Source organism: Herpailurus yagouaroundi, unplaced genomic scaffold, assembly GCF_014898765.1.
Source record: "Herpailurus yagouaroundi ecotype Mexico unplaced genomic scaffold, PumYag 161, whole genome shotgun sequence".
NCBI lineage: Eukaryota > Metazoa > Chordata > Mammalia > Carnivora > Felidae > Herpailurus > Herpailurus yagouaroundi.
The window spans coordinates 5,734,755-5,755,057 of record NW_024412402.1 but is presented as its reverse complement, the minus strand read 5'-3'; the positions used below and the strand labels follow the sequence as shown (position 1 = coordinate 5,755,057).

Here is a 20,303-nt window from a genome sequence, read left to right as displayed (position 1 = left end):
GTTGTGTTAACTGAACAGAGCACCCAGGCAAGCACTGGAGAGAGGACAGGCATGATGGGGCCAGACCAAGGCCACTGGGAGACCGAAACATCTTCCCTGCCATGTTTGAACACAGCAGAGGGTTTGTGGGGCCCTTTTTCAACAGGCTGCAGCTGTATGGTCTATGCCCACCTCTCCTGCCTGAGGCCGGCCTTGGGGTGATCTGGGAAAGCAGAGAGGGGCTGAAGATCTCTCTCTGCTCTGCGGGTCTGGTCAGTGAGGGGACTAACCGTCAGCGGCAAGGTGGGTGGGCCAGCAAGCAGAACTCCCACGTTATTCCCACACTTGGGTTGGTCCCGGGTCCCTAGAAACAGTTCTACATCTCCTAGGAGAACCACTCGCATCACGGTTTCCAGCAGACTGCCTTTCACAGATGGGGTTTCCAAGCATCTACTTTCCTCATTTGCTCTGTTTCAAGTAATTCAATTTAATCTTTGTTTCAGTTGAGAGGCCCTTGGAAGATAGGCTTTTTAACTAATTGGGCACCGTCTCTTCCTTCTCTTGGGGTCCCCACAGAGAAGAGATCTGGAACATGACTGTGCAGTAAGCAAGCATCAAATAGAAAGCGCTTCAACAATTGGGTGGTCCTTGTAGGAAATGGCAGAGGGTAGATAAGGTCTCAAAACAAGATCCTTACTCAACCAGCCTCCAAGGCTTGGCTGGAGGTGGGGCTTTTCCCATCTCAGGGGTCTCGTGGACTGGCTCAGCATCAGTCCTTCAAGGCTGAATGGCACAGGACCATTGCCCCAGGAGGCTTGGCCAAGCCTTGCTGGGGGTCCAGTACATCTCAACCCACTGCACAGATAGGTACAAAGCAAAACTAAGCTTTGCATGGGCGACCGATCATGAGGATGGCTGGAAGCAAGCAAGTTGTCAGGGGCTGTTCAGGCGCATTAGGAGGTGCAGCTTTGGTGCATTAATTCAAAGCGGGAGACTCACAGAGAGCAGAGGCGGTCATACCTGGGATGGCCGTGGGCTGGGCCGAGGTCCTGAACACAAAATGAGCCGCCTTGGACTTTCCCTGCTGGTTCTCAGCCACCACGTAGACTTCATATTCAGCATTCCAGTCCAGGGACTTGAGCATGACGTGGTCACTGCCGGATGGGAGCCGGATCTCCGGTTTCCACTCCGAGGAGAGCTTCTGGGAGAAACCGGCAGGAAGGACACAAGACACCAGGAAAGTTGAGATACAAATGCTGGTGAGGCCAGCTAACTGGAAGAATTCAAGGGAGTCACTAACTATTGGTGCAAACTAATAAAAAGAAAAACCACTGATAGGACATGGCGTGCATTCTTTACTAGCCTGAAAAACCCTAAGGATTACACAGGTCAGGAGGTCACCCTTGCGTGTCTGCAAACACACAGACCTCGGCAGATAGCAGTGTGGCGCAGAGACCATCTGCCAAGCTGTGCTCTGCGTACGTGCACAGACACCCTGGAAGAGTCAAGAAACAAAGAAGCTTCTTGTCTGATTCAGGATGTTGCTCATGCTCAGTCAGGTACGTGTGACTCGCCCTCCTGGACACAGAAACACTGTATCGATTTGTTTTATTAAAAAGAAAAAGGATCAGGGGTGCCCGGGTGGCAAGGTTGGTGGAGTGTCTGATCTCTGCTCAGGTCATGATCTCACAGTTTGTGGGTCTGAGCCCCAAGTCAGGGTCTCTGCTGACAGCTCAGAGCTTGGAGCCGGCTTCCGATTCTGTGTCTCCCTCTGTCTCTGCCCCTCCCCAGCTGGCACTCTGTCTCTCTCTCTCTCTCTCTCTCTCTCAAAAATAAACAAAACATTAAGAAAAATTAAAAAGTACGATTTATTGAGCACTTGCTATCTGCCTGGCACTGTACTAAAGGTTTTCCACAATTTTCTCACTGGATCCCTACCAAGAGCCCGTGAAGTGTTTTGTCAGGCTGCACATTCATGTGGCCATAGATCACCATGTGGCCCGCGTTTAGTTTAAAACAAAGAAATTCACCTGTATGTATTCTCATTCTCTGAAAGGCTCCTTTCCTTGGCAAACTCTATAATAAAGAGGCAACCAGAATATAAAGCAAATATTGTGTTATATAAAAATATTAATAACATGTTAATGATATCTAGCAAACACTGAGTGTTTGAAGTGCAAGACAGACGAACACAGGGCAGGTAAGGCTATCATATCTTGGTGTTCTGTCCCTGCTATATTTTTGTGTGTGTGGGCGGGGGGAGAGAACGGATGAGTGGGGCGGGGCAGAGGGTGAGGGCGAGGGAGGATCTTAAGCAGACTCCATGCTCAGTGCCGAGCCCGACGCGGGGGTAGATCTCAGCACCATGAGATCACGACTTGAGCCGAAATCAAGAGTCGGACGCTCAACTGACTGAGCCCCCAGGGGCCACTCCCCGTTGTCTTTTTAATACAGACCTGCCTGACACAGCCACAGTGGCTCTTCTGGAAAACTGACATCTCAGGTGGCCTCATACGGGAGGTGTCTCCAGACCCAGCCAGCATCTTCAGGGTAATTATTGTTGTTACCATGTACGGGGGGTTTCCAAGTGTTAGGCACATTTCAGGCTCTTTGTTTATATTATTCCTGATCTGTACAATAATGTAAGAAACTATTTTATCCCCATTTTCCAGATGGAGAAATGGAGGTTTTGGAAGACTGGGCTTGCTGGTAAGTGGTAAAGCTGAAACCAGAACCCATCTGTCTGGGCCACATGAGCATAACAAGGGCCAGACACACACTGTCTACTTCCTGCGGGCTGTGCTGGGCCACCACTCAATCCTGGCATCCTATTCCACAGCGAGGAAGCCACAGTGGTCGCTCTTACAGGGGTGTCTCTAGGCTGGGCCTTAGAGACGTTAGAGGAGGCTCTTCATCCGATGTCAGGCTCATGCCTGACTTCACAATTGAGTGCGGAAGGGCTGAGTGGAATGACAGGTCTGCCCAGCAGCTGGCAGGGAGGTGGGGGGGGGGGGGCGTGTGCCTGGTAGGGCTCTGCTGTAATGACTCTCCATTAGGCCCAACCAGGTAAGAGCTCACACATCATTTCAGTGGGGGCTGATCAAAAGAGAGGGAGTGAGTCAACTTCCTTGAAAAATCCTTTCTTGGGGGCGATTGGAAGAAAGAAAACTGCTCTCTGGTTCGTTATCTCTTACTGGTAAGAAATCCTAGCAAGAGACTCTTCCCAGTGTTCAGATTCTGCCTCTAGATCTCTCAGCAATTGACTCTGGTTGGCAGTGGCCAAGTACCATTCTAAAACCAGAGAAACAGAGTGATTCTCATTTTGGGGGATGGAGATGACAGGCGGCATGACAGAAATCTTAGATGGTGAGCAAACCAGGAAGAAAGGGTTCAGGGCCAAGCTCACTGTTAGCAGGATTAGAATAGCTCAGGTAGCTGTGAGGGGCAGGTGGGAATACCATGGTTTGGGATGGCAGGGCAGCCTAGGGCAGGGGCTAACAGCCCAGGGTCCGCAGACAGACCTGGATTCAAACTCTGCCCACCCAGGCATGAGAGATCAGGCCGTTACTGAATGGATATAGTACTTCCTCTGTAAAGGGCAGATGATCATAAGAAGAGCTTCATCAGGTTCTCGTGGGGAGAAAATCACAGTGCCTGGCCCATAATACAGTTTACCAAATGTCCTGATTATGAGATACCAGTATATTATATGCAGAAGCTACCGGGTAATTGCAAAATCACTTTGTAGAAATGTTCAAGAAGCAGAAAAATCAATCAGGGTATGAGTCTGTCGCCACAGTGATTTCAGAGGTTTTGAAATGATCCCCGTGTAGACACGGCCTGATGGCTGTAGGTCGATCTTGGGATTTAAAACCCTGAGCAGGGCCCCTGAGCCCTGCAAGACACAGAAGGACTCTGTCCTGCACTACTTCCCCCTTTGCCCCCGGGATGTGCATGCTGTTGCCCCAACAAGGTGGGTGTGACAGCTGCAGAAGCAGGTGAAAAGGGGACAGGAGCTACTCACCGCTCGGTACTTGACCAGGTAGTGCCTGATGGGGGAGCCGCCGTCATCCTGTTTGATCAGATTCACCTTAATAGAGTTTCCATCCTCTCCCATCTGCCCTTCGAGTTTAGGTGCACTGGGTTCCCCTGAAACAGCCAGTTAATTCATGTGACATATTCGCCCACACGAAGAAAATCCAACCCAGAATGGGATGGAGTGATGGGGTGGGGCTGGGCTCTTTCTTGCTTTCTCAGAAATTCAAATGGTTAAAAAGCAATAAATATAAAACTTCCGATTCCAGTGAGATACCTCAGACTTAGCTCCAAACTGGGAGTGACTTTTGGGAATGTTCTGGGAAACCCTATTAGCACAGTCCTTTTACCATTTTAGAAACAGGATTTTTTAAAAAACTGTTTCTCACTGGTGCTTGCATTTCCTTTTTGCTGTTCTTACAACCGCAGATTTTACTTTGATGAGCCTGATGCATTCTGAGGAACAGCCTGAAATACAGGCAAATGTGCGTAAGTGTTTAAAGGAGAAAACCTACACCCATAAAATAATTCTTCACAGCAGCCAGTTTCTTCCCTGGATACGTGATTCATCTCAGGGGGCTGGGGGACCCATCCCTGATGGGGACGGAATGACACTGCATTCTTGCGACCAGCTTTCCATGAGTTAAATTGCATTACTTAGACTCATTCATATAAAAACATGACAAGTTTCCAGGTGTGATTAAATAAAGCACAATTTGCCACGGGCGAGTCTCCTGTAAGCATCCTGCATTTACGGCTCAACTGCCTGAGTGATCATCCTTGGTACCTTGTTTAAAGTAGCAATCATGAAAGTCTTTCTGTTTGTGAGCAGAGAGAGGGAAAAAATGGCTTCAGCATTTCTCAGCAGAAAAAAGTCGATGTCTCTACCTGTGGTACACACTCAGCTCGTGTGAACGCGAGACAGAGGAGGAAGGTGAGCTCGGTACGGACAAATTACCAGAGGTGGGGTGCTTCTTCAGTAAGTAAGACGCCGGTGTTCTTTAAGAGAAACGGTTTCACTAGTGTGTACTGGGAGTAAGGACGTAAGATAATGTCCGGTATGAAAAAGCTAAAATGAAGATTTAACGCATTCGGGAATTCCGCACTTCCTTCAAAGACACACATCTCTGTGTCTACTTCATGTCCTCAGACAGAAAATTGGGAGAGCCTACAAGAAGTCACCTTCTGGGAGGGCTGTCCTGGCTCGTTCACTGGAAGACAGAATCACAGACCTGTGACCAAAGAACCCAGAAAGGTTTGTCGCCAGGCTTTGGACCTCATCACCCCAAGGTATACCTCTGGCCATTTGTGGCAAGGCTGCTGGCAAAGCCACTCAGCCCACCTTCCTCATTCAGCTACTCTGGGAACCTCACACTGGCCCTGTGTCCTGCTCCCCACTTTGAGACGAGGAGGAACCAGACAGGGAAAGCTATTGGCCAGCCCTTGCTGCTCAGCCTGGGCCTGTAGCACGAACCCCACGTGGCAGCTCCTTAGACATGCAGATTCCGTTTCAACAAGATCCCAAGGTGATCCTTGTGCACCTTTAGGTGATGGGGACACACAGAAGCTGACAGGGAAGGTGCATCCCCTTAATGTCAGGGGTGATTTAGGAAGTCAGGCTTGTAACTGGTGTTCCTCCATCAGCAATTAAAAAAAAAAAAAAAACAGGAAAAAAAGGACAAGGTTTTAGGCAAAGACTTGTCCTGTTTTCATGTCGCTATCCAGCTGCTGGTCCCAACTATTCTTTGGAAAATTCTTAGGAATTTGGTTTCGATAATGTCAAGGCAGGTATGCTTTTCAGATTCTTTCGGACCATCCTAAGCCTTAGACAACAGTTGTGTCTTATATCATTGTAAATATCCAGGGCTAGAAAGGAACTCAAACAAAGTGGAGGATATTTCAGAACCGGGCAGGTCTGCACAGTCACAGATGGCAGGAGTAGGCACAGTTGAACTGGATAGCTCTGTTCTCTGAATGCAGGGGACAGACTGGTTCTGGCTGGCCTGGGACTTCCAGGTGTGAGCCTCACAAGTCCTGCACTCAGGCTGACTGGGAGAGCTCATGGCCCCAGACTGAATGGGGATGGACATTAACGAGGACTTTTGTATTCAGAATTGCAGCACTGACTCTGTGATGGTCGATTTGCCTTAAGGAGGGAAGGCAGTGGCATCAGTGGCCCTTCCAACACAGTCATGGGGCGAGGACCCGGTCCTTCCCCCAAAGCTTCCTTGGAAGGTAAACGGAGATTAATCTGCTGGGGCTGCTCTGGCTACACTTTCCTTAGGATTTCCTTCCAGATTTGAGCAGCATGGGTTTCAAGGCTGAATCAAGACCACAAAACACTGGACCCTGCTTTGGGAGTGGGTGGGGGGGGGGGTTGTATCTACTTAGAAGAGGTACTCTCTTTCATGTTTGTGGGGATCCCTGTAAAACTGAATGCTTGGACAGGCCACTGCCTCAGTACCCACGTTTGCAGAATCCATGCCCCGAACGAGGTGTTCTCCAGGGCCCCCCTCTGGCTCTGACAGCACTGTGACCCAATGACAGTCACTGTGTTAGGACAAACTATCAAGAACACCTTGGCTATTTTCAAAACACTGTGAAAGACGCAAAATAAGGATGGTCCTGCCAATTTCGGGGCAATGTATCCCCAGATCAGCAATTCCACATCTCTAAGGCACAGGGTTGTCCATTTTTCTTTACAATTTAAAAAGTTATCCTCCCCAAAGTCCTATCTTTGCAAAGAGACCCCAACTGTCTTCAGAGACATGGGAACAAATATCTTGCCAAGGATTCCCTGCAGAAACTAACAGCCCCGATGAAAGTCAAATCTTATCTTTGGATGTGTTTCAGAAAAAATATGATTGGAACCACAAAGAAACCACTAACAACTATTCCACAGAACACAGTTCTAACATTTACCAAAGTTGGAACACTATCATTGCTATTTTATTGGAGCGACTACCATGTTATTCTGATATACGTGTATTTCTTTCTTACAGAATGTAGAGCATGGCATATAATATTTACATGTATCATTTAAAGTGCTTTAACTATGATTTACTCAACAAACGTTTACGGAGTACCTACCTCCCAGGTACCAGATAATCTCTTAGGCATTGGGGTTTCAAAGGTAAACAAGACAAAGTTCGGTTTGTCAAAAGAAAAAAACCTAGTTATGATCAACTCTTTTTAAAAATGGCGGGGCCCTTGTATGGAAAGGTAACCCTTCCTGTGACGGTGTTTCTAGAGGAAGATGACTTTCAACTAACATCAGAGGGATTCTGACCAACTCTACACAACTTGTAGTCACATAAAGGTGGAGAAAGAGCAATATTTAAACAATTGTCTTCTCCATCTTCAAATGCACGCTCTCTGTCCATTTTTCTCAAGATAACGAATAGGCTAAAGGAATTGCTTCCTGAGCTGTCGGCGAAAAGGAGACTCTAGCCATACCTGATGAGGGATGGGCTGACCCTGAAGAAATGGGGCCTTGGCATTTGGGTGGCTCACTGCTTTGCTGAACACATTAGGAGAGGAAATTATTTAGAGGGTCCCAATGTGCACTCTGTTCTGAAATGGCTGCCCTGATTGAAATCATTATGGGTAATTTCCGCAAAACCAATATTGTAATTATTTGTAAATGTTGGTTTGTGATTCAGCAGCAATCGGCAGGTTGCTCCAAGAAAACCCCTGCGGTTAATTACACCTTCTGAATTTAGCTTCAGCCATGAGTCAAATTTTGCCCCCAAATATTTCACGTAAAGACTCAAAACAACATCACCTTAAAAATAAGCCTTGCCGATAACAAATATAAAATATTAGGCAACTCTGGTATTTTCTAGAAGTGTGTAAATCACGGATGCAAGAAAAGAAGAATGTACCATCGAGACCACATACAGTCAGAAATGTGGCAGGCTCGTCCTATAAGTTCCTCCCAGAAATCGTAATTGAAGTGTGTATTTCTGGCCTTGCAGATTGTAGGTTCTTTGTAATTTGTGTGCTATTGTGCCCTAAAATCTGAGTCAGCTTCAATTCCTTCCCCTCGTCAGCACAAGTCCGGAGGTCAGAAAACTACTGCTGGGTACCTGAATTCCACAACAGAAATTATAGCAGGCTTAGGGGGTCTGGACAGCATCTGTGAATTTTAGAAGGAAAACAATCTTCTACTTCTTACTCAAAAATGCCCAAGTACCAAGAAGTATACCTTCTGACTGAAATGCCAAGGTGCCCCATGGCATCCCTGACAGAGGCCTGACCTGCATTCTTTTTTCCTGACCTTTGCTTTCTCTCCCACAGGGACCTGCACAGACTTTGGGGCCTCTGAGTATAAACCAGGGATGGAGATAGGGCTTGCATTAGAATCTATCACATTTTCCATCAAACAGGATTGTCTGGCATCAAAAATACTGTTACTTTTGTTTATCTTAACTCCTGTTCCCCTTTGGTCCATTACACCCTGCAAGCAATGTGAAACTTATGTATGCCTTTTCTATTATTTGTTTAGAAGAGTACAAAATGCATGACTTGGCTGTTCAAGTATGAAGCCCATTTGATTTTTCCCAACTCAGGAACATTCGAAATTACATCAAGAGGTTAGACGTTTGATCGGCCTTAGGATCTGTAGTTAGGAGGCTGCTGATTGTCCTTCCTAAGACCAGGCTCTTTGCCGAACAAATGAATCTAGGGGATCTGTGCTGCTTTCATCCTTGGAGCCTCAAACACTCTGGGACGCCCCCTGTGACAACCCGCCTGGCTGAGGGGGCTTTCTGACAGTCCCGGCGAGCGGCTGTCAGTCCGAACACACCCAACCCCGGACGGGGTTCATTCTGTCCTAAGCATTGCTCCTCCAGATCGGGCCTGGGGAATAAATGCTCCTTTTCTCCTGAGCTCTTTCCTCCTTGTTGTCAAGAATATGCTTGTGCCGGCGCCAGCTGACTCATTGCCATCCCGGTCTCCGGCTCCAAGGAACGCCAAGGGATGCAGGGAGTGCGTATAAGCCATGGCCAATTCCCTGGCTCTCCACAGAAAGGACGCGTAGCCCTGTGGCCACGCTCATGGGGGCATCCGTCCTACACATCCCTCTCAAATCGGGCTCCTCAGGAACTACGAACATGAGCGTGTGAGCTGGGGGTGGGTGGGGAGGCCAGTGGCAGGAAGGGATATGAACTGAACAGCCAAAGATGAACTCTGACAGACTGAACCACAGAGATACCAATTCCCTTCTCGTGGGTGTCATGAAAACACCACCAGATTAGCTGATCAATTATCTCTGTTTCATCATCATCCTAAAAATGAAAATAGGACCACGAAGGTATGGCTTGTGGTTATGGGGCTGATCCAGGCTGAGGAAGTTAGGACCCAAATAACCTCCAACAATTAACTCGGCTCCCGCTTGCGAGGCCGCCAAGGGGAGTCTGTGCACATCTTCAACACGATTTCACGGACATTAGGTTACTTATAAAGAAGTACAAAGCTCCTGGGAAGCCCTAGGGAAACGGGCCCTTTGCAGAGCCCCCGGCCTCTGCCCCTAGGATTCGGGCTGACACGCGTCACTGCCTCCCCTCTGCAGACCCTTCACGCTAGCTCTCTACCCTGTAACCGCCAGTGCGGGGAATCCTTAAGAATAAAGGCAATTAGAGCAGAGCCCTGGTGAAAAGTCTATGTCGACCTGCCAGAGACCGTGGCAATCCAGACACACAGCTGTAAAAAAAAAAAAAATAAATAAATAAAGGAAGGAGTGGAAGGGGTGGTTAGTGATGTTTTCAATCTAAGAAGGAAGAGTGGGTGTTAAGGAGCTTAGTTCACCAGAATCAGCATGTCCTAGTACGAGAGGCAGTGTCAGTAGCTAAAGAAAAGAAGATCATTATGAATGGGGGGGGGGGGGGGGGGGATCCATGCTAAAACAAACAGCACACTGACAGAGGGGCTCAGGGGGCTTCTCATCACACACATGCTGGCGGTGGGAAGGGTGGGGAGGCCCGTTTACTTACACAGAGTCCTCATAGGTGACAGAGTCACTGGAGGAAGGAGGCCCGGCCACGACGAGGTGCCGTGATATTAAAAATCAACTTGGCACAGGAGCATCTTAGCTCACCACAGCAAGCCCACTCCTGGGATCCTGGGACAGGTGCCTAAGTTTCCCCATCATGAACCCCTATTTGCAAAGCTCTACAGGTTCAGGACTAAGGGAGCCAAGGGCATGGCGTCCAATGCCTGTTTTCACCTCCCTTCTGACCCCGTGCTGCCGAACCCAGTCAACACTGTGGACGGGAGCCTGAGATTTACACAACATGCAGCCTGTGTCAAGGGCATCCTAGAGGCAGTGTGTGTGTGCGTGCGCGTGTGTGCAGGGGGCAGTGGTGGAACAGGAACTGGATTTCATCACCTGTCGGATGTACACCCCTCTGCTGGGAGATGCACCTGCTCACTTACCCATCCTCAGGCCCCACTCACCTGAAAGCCTTGCTAGTGTTCAGAGAAAGGAGGCAAGCACTGTTTTTCACGAAGCTTCATTTCTCTCCGTGAATTTTACTCGCTACGACCCTCTCCAGTCCCTTAAATTGTATTATTAAGGGCCATTTCTGGCTGCTTGCTGCTTATCTGAATAATGAGTCCTCCGCCTGTCCCTTTGCAAATGGTAAGAGAGGGTCTGTCACAGAAGGGAATGTGGTTTGACAAGGGGGTAATCATACTTTCGAATTCTACAGGCACTTTGATTTTTTTTTTTTTTTTTAGCACTGGCCACATTTTTACTGACACCCAAGACCATTGCTACAGTGCATTTCTGGGGCAACCGCAGGAAACATCTTCAAACATTTCTTGCCTTGCTTAAAATGTCTGGAAGAGATCTCTGTCCAGAGGGGTGGATCTGTTTCAACCTTGCTCATGTTGTGCTCTGCTTCATCCTGAATTCTAGCACTGTACAGAAATAACCAAACTTGTTTTTAGGAAAGAAACGAATGGGTTTCAACCCAACACCTCACCCTTCAGATCTCAGGGAGAAAATCCGGGTTTTCCCTTGGAACAGTCATCTCAAGTCTTTAGAAGAACACAGTCCCCCTCAGAGAAATAATGAAACCACAGGATGTGCAGTGAGACTCGGGAGTTTAGAAAATCTTAGGCTCCCAGTATCCCCTACCCTAAGGTTCACAGATTAGGTTGCCTTTTGAAGGTAGGTCAAAGTCATCAGCACGTCAGATGTTCCCCTGCTCTGGGGACACACCCACTTAGTTTCAGACAGCATAAATACCACACATCTTTTTGGAAGTGACAGACGGCTCCAACCCAAGACCTCGTCCAGGAGTCTGGTTGTAAACGGGACTCAACATGGGCACAGTGACCACACCCAGAAAGCTGACGTCCTCAGAGGTGGTCAGTGTGCAGGATGAGCAAGGGGGAGCATCCACAGGGCTCACACGCACAGGGGCACAAAATGAGAGGACAGACCAGGAACAGAGAACATGCATGCAACAGCTTTGGATGGTTTTGTCTGTGTGAATGTCGCCCAGTCAGTTCCTTGGAGACGTGAGGCCAGACGGGGACCCCTCGCATGCACGGGCACACTGGGCGGTTATTCGTGTTAGTCTGGCTTTCGTGATCAGTGCAGCCTAGGTGTCTCAGGTTGTGATGTGACGTAACAATTTTCAGTTAGAAGAGAACAGAATGCATGTGACTCCCAGGGCAGGTTTTGAATAGGTGTTTGATTTTACAGTGGGGAAGTTGCAAGCAGAGGCTTCCTTTTCTCTTTATGGTAAACGAGAAATGTTTTCACAAGGTTGTGACAGTCACAATATTAACTAATTATTTTGTCACGGCTATGCGCTTAATTAGGCTATAATTTTATTTCCTTTGCTGCAAGGGTCAATCATGTGCTTCTTGATTACAAAGAGATCTCCAGTCATGGTTAAGTGCCAACTTTTGCTTTGATTTCTAACCCCCACTGTCCAGGGGGGAGGGTCACTCTTAAAAAGTGACACATCAACAATGCAAACTGCTTTCATTCCAAATTCTTAAATCTCTCCCTTCAGAAAGTCCTCAATTTGCATGAATTTTATGAAGCACTCTCATTGGTTTTGAGCAAATAGAACCTTTGCAATTGATACACTTCTCTCTGTAGCATTTCAGTGTCGTAAACAGATACATTTCACATTTTCACAGAAATGACTCATTTTAGAGCAGCTGTGGTTTTCAGAACTACTGGATAAAGTTAAACAACAATGTCATAAAGGTCACTGAAAAAAACCGCTTTCTGGGAAGTAATTTTTATGAACTCTCTGGTAAAAATTCAAGTTTGCAAACTGCGTGGTGGTAAATGTGGTTTTGCTGTGGATGGCAGTTTGTAGGGCCAAGTTTCTTGGAGCGAAATGTTAAACCAAAGCCTGCCACGGTATCAAATTGTCATGTCAAGGCTGCAAAGAATTGATGGATTCTAGAGGTGAACTGAGAACAAGAGGAAATCTCTCAAATGGCTTCGCTTGGGAAATCTGAGACGGGAAGAAATGAGTGGGCCCTAGGTGCCAGGCTGTGGTCCCAGGTTTATTTCCCTAATCAGAACAAAGAGTTTTACCTTCTGTTCACCAGCGTGGACGACATCATCAGCACCATGCAAGCCACATGACAAAGTCACATGATACGCACGCACATGATTGGTTGAAAGGAAAGTGGAGGAGGTCACATGGAAAATACAAAAAAATTAAAAACTGATGTAAACAATGGGCAGGGAGAAAAATCAACAACAAAATCACAGACTAAATAAAAGGAGAAATCAAATTAAATTAGCAGCATATATAGGAAACATTGGGAGGACAGTAAAACTGCCCAGAAATAGAAGAATAATAAATCGTAAAGAGCATTTGGTTAACGACACCAATAAGCATTAGATACAGCTGCAACACTGCATATTAATACCACATCAAGGAGTATGTAAACTTGTTTGGAAATAGGGAGGTGTTTCTGCCGGGACCCAGATGTCAAAGTCAATCCAGGAGACTGCTGAAGGAAAAAAAAAAAAAAAAGAAGCAAGTTATTATTCACAGATTCCAGAAATCTCTCGGCATCCTTTGAAAACGAGGGCAATCAAGGAGAACATGGGTCGTGCAGGAGAAGTCTCCAGACTGTGTGTCCTGTAAGAACAAAATATTACGTTACACAGAAAAGCCATTGCCTGTTTCCTTTGGTGCATGAGGAGAGGGGGACTGGGTGCAGGCCAGAGGAGGCAGCCCTGGGGATTCCCTCCTCGCTTTCCAATTCATCTACCCGCGTTATCCCGGAGCTCCCAGTGACAGCCCCGTTGAGACACCTGTGAAGGCAGGGTCTAGTCAGTGCACAAAGGGACGAGGTTTCCTTCTGGTGGTCAAGACGGTGGCTCCATCAACACTGAGGAGCGAAACTGAACGGACCCCCTGGCCCCACGAGCTAAGACTCTGACCCTGACCAAGTGCTTGGGCATTGGTGGACACAGTTATCTCTCCAGACTTGTGGCTGCACTTGATAAGATATGGATTTGATTGTGATCATTAAAAAAAATGTTTGGATTTGTCCACGTTCCTTTTTGTCATCTGTTGTATTTATACTCTAATTTGTTACTGAATGACCTGCCTTGTCCAAAGGCAGTTTGGGTTTCCTGCCTTCACTTGCACAGGCCAGGGGAAGATCAGCGAACTGCCAGTTGAAGCTAAGAGAAGGGCAAAGAGGGGAGGCGGAGAGATCTTTCTGTCCAGAGCACGACCACTGCTTAAAAATAATGCAAGAGAAATATGCTTCAGCCCCGTTACATATTCTTGACGCTCTGAGCGGAGGGAGGCTGTGCTTCCTACTGTCTGAAACTGTACAGGCTCTGGCACATTCCAACCAAGGGTATCCTGCGGGGATTACATTCACCTGATCAGTTTCTCTTTTGATTTTATCTAGGACACCTTCGTTCACTCAGAAGTATAAATGGATCAGCACACACACACACACACACACACACACACACACACACACACTCCATAGCAAAAACAGGAGACATTATTTATTTTCATCCCTATTGATTGGCTGACGATCAATGGATTGTTGTACGCATCTAGCTACTCTGCTCTTAGCTCCACTGTATTCACACGTGCTACCTTTTGCCTTATTGTTGAGGAATGTGCTCATGCCAAATACAGGCTGCTGCCCAAGTGTGACGGTCTTTCCTTCATCCCAGTATCCACTGGGACTTAAATTTAGGTCAGTAGTCCAATGGCGCACGCGCACGCTCACACACACACACACACACACACACACACACACACACAAGACACTTTCTTCTCTTTGATGTCACTTTCTAGGCATTTTGTCTGTGGACAGAAACGTCTGATGTTTAAAAAGTAAACATCTGTCAGGGGAGAACACCTAATTCCTCCTTAAGGATAAATCTGGATTCAAGGTTCCAGGGAGGACCAATCTACAGTGAGACACCTTAAGTATGACCGAGCTGTGCAAATGCATTACATAGCCTACAATGCCAGGTCCACACACCACACCAAGCTGGGAAGACCAGGAACACGGCTGTTAGAAGAAGAAAGGGTGCTATTAATTGCATTCTTTTTCCCAAATGCAAAAAACAAACAAAAAACAACCCACCCCCAAAACAACCCATCATCTGAGTGAAGCCCGCACAAGCACAGTTCCATGTCCCCTGCTCTGCTCTGCCGACAAAGTGAAACCTGAAAAGCATCAGGAATTAAAATTCATTGCAGCACACACACAAAGAGAACACCAAGAAAGCAGACCCTCAGCTATGTTCTGCAGCAGAGAAAAGAACCATTTCATGCAACACACAGAACCAGGAAACTCTTTTCTTCTCTGTTCAATTATGTATCAGAAACCCTGGCCCTGGGAGCGGGAGCGAGTGGGAGCTATATTTTGCATACATGCTTTCTGCCTTCTCTGGCTACTGCTCCATGGATGCATGTCATTTCTTCCTGTGCACTCAGAAATATAGGATCTAAACCCCCACATGGCCATGGAAACTGCTGTAAACACACACACACACACAGGGGATCCTGTTGACTTGGGACTTAAGGCCTAACACACAAGCTCACCTCATTAGAGCATTATAAAGGCAAGCTTGGAACATGTCACAGTTGTGATGAAGTGTAATGTTTTCCACAAGTCTGGCCCCAACTGTACCCTCAGCAGATGAATTCCAGAGCTCTGATCTGGACTCTGGGTAACAAACTTGAGGGGGCTTGGCTATGCTTCCTGGGGCCACCATTTTCCTAGCTCTGAGGAGGAGGGCTGTGTGGAGGCCTCTGCCCCCCTGTGCCCTGTGCGTTCTTCATGACCCCTTGCCTTGCCTCAAGGTGCCACGAAGCAGGGCATGCTGTCAGGAAGTAGCAGCTCCTGCCCTCTCGGCTGCCCCCTCCACCTCCCACCTCTCTATTTTTCTCTATTCCTTCCCTTGTTCTCAGTCTTGGCAACGTGCGCGCGCGTGCGTGCGTGCGTGCGTGTGTGTGTATGCATGTGTGCCACGCTTCAGAGGGGAGGGACAACTAAAGCGGGGAAGAGACGCTGTTCTTTTGTCTCCTTGGTGTTTCTCTAATCCTATTCTGTTGTTTCACACAAAGGGAAATTTGGAAAACTCTCTTCATGCAGAATGTTCTTCACATAATCACCCCAGCTCTTCCTGGTCTCCTGGCCACGCAGACAGCATGCGTAGGAAACCACACCAGGCGGAGAGCCTCCATGCATTCACAACTGTTACTGTTAATACAAGGGACAATGTCAGGCAGCACCGTGACCCAGAAGTCAGCTCGGCAACAAGCAGCAATCTGGCCAAGAGCCGCCATAACTCTATACTCACTAGACGGTTCTGTGGTTGGGAGGGCAGGAAGAGGCCAGGTTGCTATGGAAACACGAAGGGCAGACAGGGCACAGAGAGGTGAAGGAGAGAATGGAGATATAAATTATATTCATAAGTAAACATATGACTGTGTTTATATACATATATAGACATTATTATAAAGAAAAGCAGGGGATATTCTCTCATTTCCTCCTTCCCTGATTTATCAGTATAAATATAGAGATTTTAAAAAAAATTATCAGAGATCTTGCTGACAAATCACTCTCCTGTGGCGAGAAAAAACATATTTACTCATTTACCCTCATTTACTCTGACCACAAATTCCAGCTACTATGTGCTGGGTACTGTTGTCTTGGGTTTTTCATACTTAGTCTTGAATTTTCACAGCTACCTATGAGACAGGTAGAATCTATCATTTGAGAGATACGAACTCTGGCGTTCAGGAGGCTGAGTGACTCATTCAGGGTCATGGAGCTGTGCAAAGAGGGAGCAGACGTGGGATTTGAACCCAAGGCTGTTTCTGGTTCTCAAGCCCGAATGCCTGCTGTTCCAGCCACTGCCGGGACATCACCACCTGGTGTGGCGGGGCTGTTTCTAAGCCAAACAGATTCAACAGGCGGCTTCTGAGTGAGGGCCTGAGTTGCCTCCTGAGGCTGTGCCCAACGTGCAGCAGCTTCTGATACTCCAGGGAGGATACAGCCAGGTGGGCGGTGCCTGCCCCCTGCCTGCCCCCGACGGCTGCTCTGGGCACCTGCTGGCATGACAACTTGGGCCTCATGCAGCTGCTGTCTCCCTTTGCTCTCCACGCACCAACCCCCAACACACACCAAAAGCTGGGTTCAAAACTCCGAGTCAGAGGCACAGAGCTCTCTCCTGAGCCCCCAAGGGAACAGAAGGACAGGGCAGCCAAATGAAACAAGATCATAAATGAGCGAGGCTCAGTCAGGAATGACGAAGCCTGACGCCAACCAGGTTTGGCAGTCCTGCTTCTGGGTGGGCAAACACAGCTTGGTGAGCGCTACAATGTTTTTTTTTGGGGGGGTGGTACGGGAGGAGGGCCATTTACTCATCCTATTTTATGGAAGAGAAAAACAAGGCTCACTTGTGAAGGGTTAAGTAACTTGCCTGAGCGCCTACGGCCAGGCACATCTGTGAGCAGACACTGTTTATTTTCCCACAAATATTTACGAGACAAGTATGCATTTATGGAGAAAGTGAAAGCTACAAGCCTCGCTATCTAATTTCAGTGTCTGAATCCAACTGTGCCAATTAAAATGAAGGGTGAAAACACAACACCCCAAAGCATTTCTTATGACCCTGCTGAACAGATATTTTCCTTGGCAAATTCCTTTGGTTTCTCCGAATGTCAGCTTGAGTCCAGCCTGGGAAGAATCCTGAGGACAGGGCCTGGCTGGGCTGCACCGGCCCCGGGGAAGCCTGGCTGCACGATTTTCAGTCCAGAGCAATGCCTGTCACTTGCCTACTCTCCATCTGGGGGTGTGGGCGGGGGGTGGCGAATGTGGGACGCTCTGTGCCTTCCTCTCTTCTCATTTGCTTCTCTAAAACCTAGTGCTGCTTTCTGCCAACAGAGTTGAATTATCACCTGGTGAAGGAGATAACATTACGCAGACCCACCGTGGCTGGTGGAAAAGCAGCCTGCGGAGAGACGGATGAAGAAAATGATACTCACTATTGGGATGAGACAATGGAGCGGGGGTGGAGGAGCTAGTAGGAGCCGCTGAGGAAAGAAACATGAAGGTAAAGAAAAAAGAGAAGAAAAAAAAGCTCATTGAGGCACAGATACTGAATGAAAAAAAAAAATGGAAGAGTCACCCAAGGGTGTCAATGGCAGGAGCTGAAGCGGGTTAAAGCAAGGAGGAAAAACACCATGCATGAGGGCAGGTGGCCTGCGGGCCAGCGGAGAGCAGGGCTCTCTGACTTCGGACCGAAAGCCTGTGTCTCTGCCAAGCCCCAGGGTTCAGGTAAGGGACGGGGCCAGGAGCAGCAGCAGAGGCCTGCAGCCCCGCCTGAAACAAACAGCCGGTTCAGCAGGACCAGCCGTCTCCATGCGATCACATGTCAGGAGGAGAGGGAACCTGGAGCCCGGCTTAAGGCGAACGTGGAAAAAAAGAGGCTTTGGCTTTTCACATGCTAGATGTCCATATGCGCTCCTGTACAGGCCGATGTCTCCACTCCAGGCGTGTGCGTGGAGCAAAGCCTGTAAGCCTCATTCTCTAATCTCAATGTCCCAATGACACAGAAATGACCTTCCTACTCAAAGTTTACTACTGGGCGAGGTCCAGGATTGTTTGGCATCTGGATGATACTCTAACCACCACTGCCCTCCAAAACCCTATACGGGTTCTCCAGATGCTGCTGTGAGCATTACTCTCGCTCTCTCTTGGACAAAGGGATGCTAAAGAGACTGGAACTAGATAAGTAACGCTCACCCCACTTTCGGCTTGGAGGACCGTCAGCGAGGGCTCATCTGAGGCATCCTGGACACTGAACAGATGTCCAGTTTTCTGCTGGCAAATATTCTGAGGTTGTCCCATCAACAATCACAAAACAAAGCTCCCTCTGGGAGCTGGATGAAAATCTGAAAAAACATCACCGTATCTCCAACACTGCCTGGACACTCATGGTTTGGTCTTCCTTTTCCCTCCCAGATGAGGCACCTCATTAAACCACGTGAGTACAAGGTCACCGGAGTCAGAGCAAGATGGCCTACTAACTCATGGTGACTTGATGGTCTGGTTAATTCATGTGACAGTGTATCTCTTTTACTTTTTTGGCTTCAAATGTTTGCATACCTGTCCATATTATTCTGGAAAAGGGGTGGAGTTTTATCTGTCTTAAACACAATATATTAGAATATGTTTAATTTATACTTGCAGTGTGCCATCTAGGGGGCAAAATTTTGTGAAAACAAACATCTCAGGATGCCTCTTTTACAAAGGAGAGACTCATTCATAATCTGTACACCCTGAAAGAAATGGTCTATTTTGCTTCACAGTTCAGAAGCAAATTAAGAGGTAAACACTCAGGCAATGAAATTCTGAAGGCGTGTGGCTCAATCACAGAGAACAGGATGCACGCTCAAATGTCACATCATCGGGTTAGGGCCTCGGCAGCTTTGATAGGGAAGCAGCCCCTCCCAAGGCAAACGGAGGTTGTGAGCTTTCCACCGTGACAACACGCAGACATCTGGCCTAAAAAGACATGAAGCAGGGACATCTTTCCAGGCTGCAGTTCTATCTGCTTGTTTGGAGTCACAGCTGCCTCGTTACCTTCACACACATGTACGAAAGGGACACAAAGGAATCTTCAAACAGGTGAACCGTGCTTTCTAATATGGCAGCTCAGAAGCAGGAGCTCTCTGAGGTTACCTGTGGCTTTGGCACGTTCATGCCCCCGAAGGTGGGTAAGTCTATTAGGGAGCCGGGAGAGCAACCCCATTATTGGCACATCTCAAGGAACTTCAAGAGGTAAACGAATGTAAAGTGCACTGGCTTTCACCTACTGCCTCCTAACCAGGGGGTGGGGGATGGAGGATGGGGTAGGGTGTCTGGCAGCAATGACTCTCTCTGTTCAGCATGACGGCGTGTTGACCCTGGGTACCTTCTCTCCCTTGGGGTGAGTGTGCACCTAGGGCCTAACTCCAGCATCACGGGCTCAGGCTGTCCACGCGCACCCCAACATTATAGGAGGGGAAAGCACTGCCAACAGGCGAGACGAGCCGGTGTCAGAAACCAACGCTGCTGGTTCTTGGGCTTGGTGTAAGCATGCAGCTAAACTGGTGGCTGATTTCACACAAGCTTTGTGCCTTCTGAGGGAGGGAGAACTCAGAGAAGTCCCTCCTAAAACGTGCCCTCACTTGCCAGTAGCAGTCAGTCAGTGATTTTGTCATAGGCGTGATAGATGCTGGAGTTGCCCTTCCAACTGTATTCTTCTTCAGGATGGGTCTGGGTACCCCTGGGGACCCTGGGTACTTCCCTTCAGCCCCTCTAGGAAGGTCATGAGGGTACAGGAAATACCATAATAACCAACTGTAGTGAGCGTATGATGTTCTCACATGTACGCTGCCTCTTATCCAGTTCAAGTTCTTGACAAAGGCACTCAATGCTAAGGCTGGGCCACGACTTTTCTTATCTAAGAGGAGTTTGATTTTTTTTTTTTTTTTTTTGTAATTCTTTAGGCCATAACTTATTAGATAATTGAGAAAACTGACTTTGCATGCTTCTAGCAATGCCTGCTGCTGGATCGTTCATGACCTACTTGGAATGGACAGCTGACCACACCATTTTCCAAAGGGCCTCTTGGAATCTGGGTTAATTACCCACTTTCCTACTAGCAGATAACAAACAATGAGGTCTAGAGGTCTCTCACTTTTTTTAAATTAAACACCGACTTTTAAAACATAGCATCTGTTTAAGAAATTCTTTACCTTTACAAGGAC

At 47.8% G+C, this 20,303-nt stretch overlaps 1 protein-coding gene across 18 annotated transcripts in view; it reads right to left on the bottom strand.

Moving 5' to 3' along the window:
* The window catches only part of NCAM1 (neural cell adhesion molecule 1), a 312,774-nt gene that overhangs the window by 13,954 nt on the left and 278,517 nt on the right, over positions 1-20,303 (bottom strand). For 5 of the 18 annotated variants that reach the window (XM_040483013.1, XM_040483014.1, XM_040483018.1 and 2 more), the window contains 2 exons: positions 4,004-4,128; positions 1,000-1,180 (listed from right to left, as the gene is read on the bottom strand). In XM_040483013.1, the coding sequence (XP_040338947.1) occupies positions 1,000-1,180; positions 4,004-4,128 (306 nt within the window). Of the gene's footprint in view, positions 1-999; positions 1,181-4,003; positions 4,129-12,583; positions 12,587-15,844; positions 15,887-17,534; positions 17,583-19,465; positions 19,469-20,303 lie in introns of all 18 variants that reach the window. The other 13 variants (XM_040483015.1, XM_040483019.1, XM_040483022.1 and 10 more) reach the window with 4 other exon arrangements.